Here is a 10,914-nt window from a genome sequence, read left to right as displayed (position 1 = left end):
TCATTCAGTTTTATCCTGGTTTGCTGTGGTCTCAGGGGACTGGACCAGCTCAGCGGCTGGATTGCAAGAGTCCCTTTTGCCGCCTTTTTTGGAGCTGTGGTTGGGGGTCCCGTTAAGGACGCTGTCTGAGGTCTGCAGGGTCTGGAAGTGCTTCCTGGAGCCCAGCAGGGAGGGGTTGTTGACCAGCGTGTATATCAGCTGCCAGCGAGAGCGAATCCTCTTACTACTGGTCGCCTTGCTCGGCCTATTCTCCTGAATCCCTGAAAGCACGGAGGAGCAGGCTGTCAGGGCAGAATGAGACAACAAACTGAGCGGTTGAGGTTCCATGAATACACTGCATGTCTCAGTGTGGGTGCATGTATGTATCGATAATCGTGCAACTCCGATCATATCGATTTTTATGTTAAAATATTGAAAGAAGGTTTCTCCAATGAATGGGTTCATTCGAAACCCTGTTGATAGATCTTAAATGTCACATTGTTAAATGTTACCACCATCAGGTAAATGCAACCACCATCAGGTCGTCATCTGTCCAGTATTTTGGTCTAATCAATTACACTCTCACAAAGCCACTGGTGTGTGTGTGTGTGTGTATGTGTGTGTGTGTGTGTGTGTGTGTGTGTGTGTGTGTGTGTGTGTGTGTGTGTGTGTGTGTGTGTGCTTGTGTGTGTGTGTGTTTCAGGAGCTCTACCTTCCTCCGCGTCTTTTATTTTCTGTCCCACTCGGCCACCCTCGACCATCATGTCCACCAGCAGCCCACAGAAAGCCTTCATCACCGGGTGTGACTGGCTGACCTCCACCTTGAGGGAATGGGTGTAGTATCGGTAGGCTGGATGGGGTCAAAGGTCACACAGTATCTTTAAAGTCAAACTGAGAACATGGTTGAAAAAAGCTCAAAGTTTTTCCCCGTACATTTTTTCACTTTTATATGTTATGGGTAATGTGGGTGATAATAATTAAGTTTCCCTACTAACAAGTATTTTCTTTGTGCGTAAAGCTTGATTTAACTTATTTCTCAATGCCCACAACCTCCATTCTTCTCTAAAAACTCTGAAGAACTACAGAAAGATTCCTACCTGGGTCATAGGATTCTGCGGTGCGATGCAGCAGACTAATGTCAATGCGACCCAGATGTAGGATGTTGTACAAAGCTGTTATCACCATTCTCCATATTGCGACTACCAGACCCATGACAGTGTTGACCAGGAACAGCAGGTATGTCAGGAGGAACAGACTCTCTCTGGAAATCACCATGAAGAAGGTTTGATGAAGTTACAATGGTTTTTATATGCAGTTAAATGCTATGACCCTGAAAGGGCCACACATTGGCCCATAGCTCTGAGTTTCTTTATTAAGGTAAAGAGGCATGGCACCCTTTTTTTTATAAATGATGATCAGCTTAATTTGTACTACTCAGTATATACTATTACAATTTAAACTGTATTTAAAAGTGGGCACATTCTTTTTACTATATAAAATAGCAAAAAATATTATAAATAACTTTTACAAAATAATGGGGCACAACCTTTGATCTTGAGAATTTAAACAAAACAAATAAAAAAAGGGATTCTTCCACTTATCCTTAATTGCCTAATCAACACTATACACACTTGACATACTATAAAGAGCTGGTACAGGCTTCACATACTTGTTTTTCAACTCTCTCGTTCCAGCTTCCTTTTTGATGAAGGCGAATTTAGCAGCCACATGTTGAAGCACAGTAAGCAGCAGCAATGAGACCCAGGCCGGCCTGAGACATCACAATGGTGGATAATGAAAACCAAATGTCATCTCCGTTTTGATCATTATTCACAGAATGAAACCATCGTGAAAGGTTGCAGACTCACCATGCCTTTCCCGCGATTTCAAAGACGATGAGATTGCGACCGTGAAAAACGGGGATGATGATCAGAAACACCAGAAACAAGAAGCAGATGAAAAACACAATGGTCTGAATAGCCATTCCTGCCAACACAACACAGAAACAGACCAGACTTTAAACACATTTACACAAGATTTTCTTTCAGTAAAGCAGATAATTTAATTAACACTTCTTTTGTTAATTAAATGATAAGGCTGGCATTACTCATAGTATGTGTGTCTGGGCATACTTTATAACTTGTGTATTGCATTTAGACCCAAGCTCATTTGTAACTGAAGGTGCACATTTTTCAAATGGTTGTTTTATTTTTCAAATAATAATTCCATAGGTTTTATCCAGACAACACTTTCTAGTAGATTTAAATAATTGTTGATGCCTATCTGTTTTTTTGTAGACAAAAACATAGTATTGAACCGGTATTTTAAAATAAGAGGCGATTTTGCTGTGTGTTTGAGATTTACCGAGACAAACAATCGCAGCCTGGTATCCCGTCAAGCCCATCCAACAGACAATACCAGGTTTAGATGGACGGATGGTCTTCTGGCTGTTATAAATGCTGTAAACGTCTCCCTTGTACAGTCCTTTCAGATTGGACCTGAAAAAAATTAAAAGCAGTGATACAAATCTCTATGGATAGTATAACAAAGCAACAGAGAGGTTATATCAGACAGAAAACATAAGATGGCCGGCTTTTTGATTTCATTACATTTCGATTAAATCATCAGTACAAACCTTGAAATACTCAAGTAACTAGAGGCTCCATTCTACATGGGTTTTAGAGCGCTCACCTGTGAAGTATCATGGATCTCATGAGCATGACCAGACTGACCAGGAGAGACATGGTCATCGCACACACGTAGCACACTGACAAACAACATGGTGGAAAAAGAAAACAAAATGAGTCACTTATTTCATAACGGTTAACTCCCAGACTTTTGTTAAAAGAGGAAAAGTAGCCCCACATACCTTCAAGCAACCAAGTGTAGAAAGTCACAATCTGGACAACCTCCATCCTATCGTCTGACAGGATGATCCCAAACCCAAGCAAGAGGAAGGCAATGTTTTCATCGATACCAGCACGAACAATGTGGAGAGTGGGCACCACCAGGACCACTAATAACAACGCTGTCTGAAAGGGGAACACACAATGTAATAATGCTCCATTAATGTCAACAGCAGAAACTATATGTTGTCTGACAATGGTTTAGGATGGAAGACTTACATGGTATATCGCAACTAAGGCAACGAATGCTGATACAGCCAGCTTTAGTGGAAAACGGAACACTGAAAGAAAAAATTTGTCATTATGTGTGACATCAATACAAAGTGGCTGCATTGAGAATATGGGCATATAAAAAATCCACACACCTTTATCTGGTATGTAAATATAACTCTTGGGCACCTCCAGTATTCTCTCTACCAGTGTTGGTTTGTCATTAGCTGAGGAGCTACAATATATACAGTATAAACATAGGGAAAGACACATTAGCCACACACAACATGAAGGCTTCCCCTTTATATTTGATACATTAGAACAGCCCATAGTACATTCATACAATAAATTCATATCTACATGGCAGTATATTATAATTAAATATCAGTAAGCTGGAATAATAATCAAAATACATTGTTATATCATCAAAGAAAAAATGCTTAAAATGTTCTAATTCATGTTGTTATTAACTATATCTATCTATCTTTTTATATTATTATTTTGAAATGTGTAATAAATGTTCTTTGCATATTATGTTCATGCACAATACCAATAAGGAAATAATTTTCTGTTTTTTGTTGTTGTTAATGTTCTGACATCATGCGTCTTTCACAAAGTCTTCATTGGGGAAAAACATAAAATCTCAGTTCACCTGGCAGTTGAGGACTTTTTCTTGAGAAGTAACTTTACATAGTCGTAATAGTAGCTGCTGTCGAGGTCCTGTGAGCAAAAAAAATCAGGTGTTACATAAATGTATCATACATGATAAGTCACACTAAGAGAAAGTGCCAAATGATCTGTATTCTGTATTTTGTCTTTATACTTCACATTTCTGGAAGCTTCAATTGATGTATAGTTGACGTCATAACGTGAAAAGAGAAGCATCATTCTCAATGGATGAGCTTTTACAATTAGTCTTTAGCAAGAATGTGATGATAGAATAAAAGTTTTAAAAAGTAGTAAGTGAATCATCTGGTTATGTGTTACATAGTTGAAATTCATGTTGCTTTCTTCATGTGCACCTGAGACAGTCTGCCCGATCTCACTTTATATGTTGGTATTTAAACAAAGATCATAAAGCCATTCTCACCTCGTCAGTCTTTGGTCCTTTGACCAACAGCAATATGAACTGGACACAGATTAATGCGAGGCAGGCCAACTGAGGCAGACTTGCAAGAACATCGTAGTACTTATAGACCTGTGAGGAGGAAAAGAGGAGAACAAAACAGTATCTTTAAATGATTCATTCACCTAAAATCCCCACAAATTACGTAATCCTCGTTTTTTATATTAACAATAGTATTGTGTATTTGTTAATTTTGTGTAATTCGAATAAACCATGGATGATTTTCACCAGATGTTGCACTTCCCCTTTGATAGAGTTTCAGCATCTTAATTTAGATCCCCGGACAGGAATTTGTTTCATAGAAAAACATTTAGTTAATCCCCTGAACACAACCTGCCCAGCACAAAATGACAGACGGACAGGTTAGAAACTAGCTGGTAAAGGAAAAAATTAGCTTTTAGCAGCTGAAGGTCTGATATTTTTTCAGCAGTTGGTGGAGACCAAAGCATGGCTAAAATTGAGAACCAAAGTGGCCAAAAAAGCAATGCATTCAGTTTGAAACCAGATAAGTCTACTGTTAATACTATGGTAGCTATCACTGTTAGAGCACTGGTTGTAATAAGTCCTGGTGGGCAATGTTGATCATCAATTATATCATCCACAGCCAACATTAAACAGTAACATGTTGGTGGCGTCTCACCTCCGGAGTCTTTGGACAGTCGAACTTCTGCCACAGCAGAACCCCGAAGTGACTGAAGGAGAGGAGTCCCCCAAACGCATAACCTACTTTGTGCTGCAGAGTGCCACACACCAGCAGAGGATAATACAGGATGGGATAGTAGAAAATGGCGAGTACCTTCATGTACTCTGAGGAAACAAAAGAAGGTACAAAAGAAAGGAATTGATACAAAAAAAGTCATGTCCCCATTTATAGGCTAGCTTTTGTTCCAATAGCCAATGTCATTTCTCATGAAGGGGCTTTTTAACTTAATGCCATGCCTTTTCTCTTATTAAAAATCTTAAATGCACTGAAAAATTAGATTCAACTTAAGTAAAATACAGTACATTTTCAAATTTAACAAGAATGGCTTACATTCCAACCTCCTGAATGCTTAATGGTTTGCCATACGAGCTCAGCCAACATTTACAGGCCGCCCATTGGTCTGTTAGTTATGAAATTCTGTTCAGTTCAGTTCAGTTTTACTCCTTACCAGTTATTCATGTACATCTTATATAGTTAATATAATGAACTTTACAAAATTGACATTTACTTGGACAATTTTGAAGATTGTACCAGTTGTTTACCTATAATTATTTTTAAAAATCAAATGTTTGTCCTTCATTACCAGTTCTCCCATCAGATCATGTGTAATCATCGAAGCGGTATATTATATATCATTTCAACAAAAAATTAAGACAAATATATAAGTTGCAGCTTCTTTCGTCATTCCAAAATAACACATACAAATGTCCACCTTTCATTTCCGCTGGAGTGTCTTTACAGAAAGGTAGAGGGTCTGGGGCGAGCACCAGAATTGTCAGCTTGCTGAACAGCAATCCAAAAACTGCCATGACCAGGCCCTTTTCCTGAGTCTGGTCCAGGAAGTTGGCTGGACTGTGAGATCACACAGGAATGTTTAAAATGACATGAGCCAAACCTGCAGTCTAAAGTCCCATTTCTGTCTAGACATATCCACATTCACCTGAAGATACTGGAGGATCCTCTTGAGAATCCCTGGCAGAGTTTGTTTTTCCTGGTGAGAGCTGCCAGGATCAACATGACCACCAGCTACAGGGAAAGATAAAATGCATCAATACTTATGTTATGCCTCAGATTATACAGCACTTTGAGCACTTCACGTAGATGCAGATAATGTTTTTTTTCTTTTTTGGAATTGATTTAGCCTACAGGTTATTTTTTTTGTATTTTGCAATGAAATCTTAAAATTGTTGATACATTTACAGAAGAATAAATACAAATTTCAAACAGTCACACAGTTGAACTGAAAGCATAACTGCTTAACTTTAACCTCTGACCTCTTTTATGCTCGTAACACATTTGTCTTGACTTCCTGCAGCCTGCTACTTATTTCTCTGTGATTGAGAATCGATAAATTGTGGCTTCAAAGTTGATGTGTAACTATCACTACCAGTACTGTATATAGTATCTCCCAATGGCGCAAAGCTAACTTTTCCAGTCCCTGGGCAAAGTTGTATTCATAGTGCTTGCCAGCTACAGTATCTCATTAAAACCATGCAACTCGAACTAACAAAGCAAAGCAGCTTTGTATATCCAACTAAATAAAGGGATAGAGAGACTTATGAGTCATAAGTGCCTTTTATAAAGAACCTCCTTTTGCAGAGAACATTTTTTCAGACTTAAAACGTCTTGTTATTTCTGAGCAGCTATAACAGTTAAATACACATTATTTACTGAACAGGGATATTGGTCAATGTCCATACTGTGTACAGTATTTAGAATTTTCTGACTGAGGTAAAACTGGGTAAGGACAAAATGATGGCAAACCTCATTAAACGGAATATCTGCCTAGTAAAAGACAGCTCACAGATTGATAGGAGGAAAAAAGCATTTGATTAAAGATGCGAAAACTTCAGACGAAACCTCACTGTATAGCCCTTCACTATTGCTTCACTATTGAGGATGTTCTGTTTGGTGTAAACTGGTAAATATTTATATATCATTTATGTACCATGAAGTACCTAATTTTGATTTTTTAAATTTTATTTAAATGCATTTTTATAATTTGGTTTACTCGGTAAACACATACAGTTACATTTCCTATCTAAGTATGTACCAAAGCTACTATAGTGTGTAAAATATGTTGGCATATTTGGCCAGTACACTAATGCAGATTATGACTGAGGCTGCTTTACAAAGTAGTGTAAAAATACCTTCACAAATTTCCTGACAGCTCATAACTCATGAACATACTCATAATCAGGTAAGATTGGAACCAGCAGGTTACTGTAATATAAATCAACACAATACATTTTTTCCTTTCTCTTATTTTTTTACTTGAGTATACTTACAGATATGGACAGCATGCATATGTTGAAGAGCTTGTCGTCCGCTGTGGGGTTACATGGTAAAATGACTCTGTGACAAAAAAGGAAAACACATTGAAATAAAAATCTTCTTGGCAAAAATCAATTTCACTATTTACCATAAAGCACAGTTAGAACAAAAAAAGACGACTACTGTAAATATTTAGTCACAATTGTATCATTTGCACGACGGATGTATTCATCTTTTTAATCCTGACTTCAAGGTCTCGTAAAATGTACACTCAATTGTGTTAGGCAATAAACTAATAATTCCTCATAGTGCACTTGTATTTATAGAACCATACTAGCAGAAATCTAATTATGAATCGAAATCTGATTTATTTTGGATTGCTTCAGACCTGACTTGAAAATGAATTATCCTGAGAGGTGGTTTCATACTCACTCTTTGGGTGGTAAGGTTGGCTCTGCATTGTCGGAGTACCAGTCTGAATAGTCATAGTAGGAATATTCAAAAGGTTCGAATTCGGCCTTAGTGTCATTCATAGTTGCAGCTGTTCATCAGAGTCAACCAGGTGCAAGCAGGATGAATAAAGATCCAGAGGAGTCCAGATCCTCCTCACAATGGGGTAGCCTTGCTCTGTGATCTGCTGGTTCTCTAACACTTAGACGCACTTCCACACATTCACACCAAAGGCTCAAATACAGCAGATTAACAACTGCACAGAGGGGAATAAGAGGAGAGAGAGAGAGAGAGAGGTTCAACATCACAGTAAATAAGAGAAGTGGAGGTAGAAACTGATGTTAAGTCCATCGAGGGGGAAACCTTAAAGTTATATTGTTTCTTCTTGATATGATAGTCCTTCTTCTCAACAATCTTAGTCTTCTAGTATAATTTAAATGTAATTTATTCAGCAACCTTTACTTTATGTGTGTATCTGTATATTCCTTTTTCATGGCACTAAGTTGTACCTTTTAACTGCTAGTAAATTTACAAAATACAATAAATACCTATCAATGTTATGAAGCTTTGCTATGGTACATGTCAATGTATTATTGTGTTAAGTTTCTTGTTTCCAATGTTGAAACAAAAGCAGTCTGTGGGAATGTTTGTTGAGATTAGGTTCTTTCAGTATTGCACTGCAACGTGGCGTTAACCTTCCTGCCTCCCTCCGCCTGTTACTCAAGAGACTAATCTTATAATAAGATGAAAATCTCTCATCTTTAACAGGGGCAACCTTTGTTTGAAAAGAGCTTAGGAAAGGACAAATTGAGAATGTTAGTCGTTTTTTTTTACACGTGAGGTAAAGCCTCAGTTTAGGATCTCTGCAAAGTGATGTTGTATTTTCAGGATATTGTAGTACATTTACTGATCACCGGACAAACACAGATCATAGACCTTCCATTTTAACAAACCACATGCAGTGATCGTGTCAAATCTTCCACTGTTAATTTTCCGCATCATTAAAGAATATTTAGAGGAACATTTTCAGGCTTTGGACACATTCTACGCAGCACACATTGCTTTGAAATACGAGGAATCTCCTTTGGGGGGTTAAAAGTTTCTTAATCTGGGTGTGTGTGAGCTCACTCATATGACAGAGGCCACAGAGGGCCTGCTGATCTGATCCCAGGATTTTCTGACCGTGCATGTGTCCAAGGGCCTCGCACGGGACCCACAATGCTCAACTGCTGCTATTTCAACATACAAAGACCAACAGTGGTGTATCAAACAAATGTGGATGGATGATATTCTTGTTTTACAATACACCTCAACTTGTAAAGTCTTATAACAATAAACAGACTACACTAAAAGAAATGTTGTGAACCTCATTTTCTTGCTCTCAATCATCTTTTACAATTTCAGTTGCAGCACCGGCTCGTGGAATGAAATGATGTGTCCACTGCCTGCATCCAGTTCTGTTTTGCTGTGATGTTATTCATGTGTTTTATTCAGAAGGTTAAGTAATATTGAGTGACATCTCTTATCACACTGACATTTGATTGAGGTATACCGAACACTCGCTTCAGAATCACCACACAGCTGGTCTTAAGTGGAGAGACAGTGAGGAGTTAGAGGAGTGGAGATTTCTTTCATCCGCAGACACAGCAGACTTTGGCCTTGAAGATTAGAACATACATCCTGTGTTGTGCTGTAACGTGATCAAGATTTCACTCCAATTTCTACCTGGTGGATCAAAAGAAAACAGTTAGTCCTTTTCTCAGTGATGTTCTTTTAACTTTATGTTTTTTCCCCCTACCTGTTTCTTTGAAACTTCTGTTTTAGTGGTTTTCTGTTTTTTTACATATGGACAAAAAAAGCAAACAGAATAAGTAAACACATGCAATACATACACAACACCCAACACCCTCTCCCCTCCCCCCTCACTTGAACTAATGACAGCCTCAGCTGAACTTAATGTTTCGTGTTATTTAGCAAATATTAGCATGTTGACATGTTAAACTGAGATGGTTTCATGCCCTTTTCATGTAAGGATATTTCCACATTATCATTCGACACATTCTCGGTTTATCGCAGTAATCAACAACATTTTTGTGTATCTTTTCTGATTTGTTCATGAATTTAAAAATGACAGAATGTCTATGGTAAATAAATAATGAAAACATCAAAACTGTTTCTTTTTTAAACCATGTCTTTCACTGCATCCATCCATCTCTTAACAAGATTATTACAGAGCCTCTCTGCGCAGGTTTAATACCCAAAGAGAGGACTCCTGTTTTGAATCCACCTTACTGTAACAGGCCCTTAAACTAATCGGCTATGTTTTTCCCCACACAGTAATTGGAAGATTCTCTAAACTCGGCACAATGTTTCTAGTGTATTCAACTAACTAAGCAAAACTTTAAATCACATTGCAGGGAACTACATTTTATGCTTTAGACTTTGTTATGAGATTATTTTAATGGTGTGTGTGTGTGTGTGTGTGTGTGTGTGTGTGTGTGTGTGTGTGTGTGTGTGTGTGTGTGTGTGTGTGTGTGTGTGTGTGTGTGTGTGTGTGTGTGAGTGTGTGTGTGTGAGTGTGTGTGTGTGTGTGTGTGTGTGTGTTGGAGGATTTTCTGTTTTAACCAGACAGAAGAGGGCACTGTTTGATTGACTCACTGCAATACAGCGGATCCAGCTAGGGCCCAAAAAACTCATCTACTGTACATGTTGTGGTTGACACACAATAGACATATAACAATAGCTTTTTAGTGAAGTCCGAAGGCACTGTCATCTATCGTGTGTAGTGGGACAAAACAGAATCCAAAAACAAAGATTTTCAAGCATTTTTTTAACTTTATCAAGGCATGACAACATGAATATAACACAAGTCACATTATTGACAGCAGGGATATACAGTCCATCTATCACCAAACAAATAAAGATCTGCATTGTAATTGTCACAAAAAATACACAAAAATAATGAAATACTGGAGGATGAAATGTGATGGTATAAGTCACTTCAGACACACACATCAAAGTCTAAGTATGATACAAATAGACAGCAAGCACGATGATAAGAAGTGAATTGCATTTTCATTTACAAAAATGAGCAGACGTGGAAACAACAAACAAATAATAATAAAGTGGCTTTTAAAAAAATAACAACACACAGATTCTCTGATATGTTTACAGAAATACATATAGCAAATATCTGTCACGCGCCCTCCAAACCTGGAGATGACTGACGACTGCATGGGGTTTGTGGGCGATGTATTTTTTTTTCA

At 38.0% G+C, this 10,914-nt stretch overlaps 1 protein-coding gene across 1 annotated transcript; it reads right to left on the bottom strand.

Moving 5' to 3' along the window:
- Positions 1-7,731, bottom strand: LOC307251541 (receptor for retinol uptake stra6-like; the record flags this gene model as incomplete). Its single annotated transcript, XM_080028909.1, has 17 exons — positions 1-260; positions 692-829; positions 1,077-1,240; positions 1,649-1,750; positions 1,848-1,965; positions 2,344-2,477; positions 2,671-2,746; positions 2,849-3,011; positions 3,105-3,166; positions 3,251-3,330; positions 3,748-3,815; positions 4,186-4,293; positions 4,862-5,028; positions 5,637-5,776; positions 5,865-5,950; positions 7,213-7,279; positions 7,631-7,731. The coding sequence occupies 17 exons, from the start codon at positions 7,729-7,731 to the stop codon at positions 1-3; spliced, it is 2,034 nt and encodes a 677-aa protein (XP_079885035.1).
- Positions 7,732-10,914: the final 3,183 nt, after the last annotated feature.

This window comes from Ammodytes marinus, assembly GCF_949987685.1.
Source record: "Ammodytes marinus genome assembly, chromosome: 1".
NCBI classification, from domain to species: domain Eukaryota; kingdom Metazoa; phylum Chordata; class Actinopteri; order Uranoscopiformes; family Ammodytidae; genus Ammodytes; species Ammodytes marinus.
This window is presented reverse-complemented; position numbering and strand designations above follow the sequence as displayed.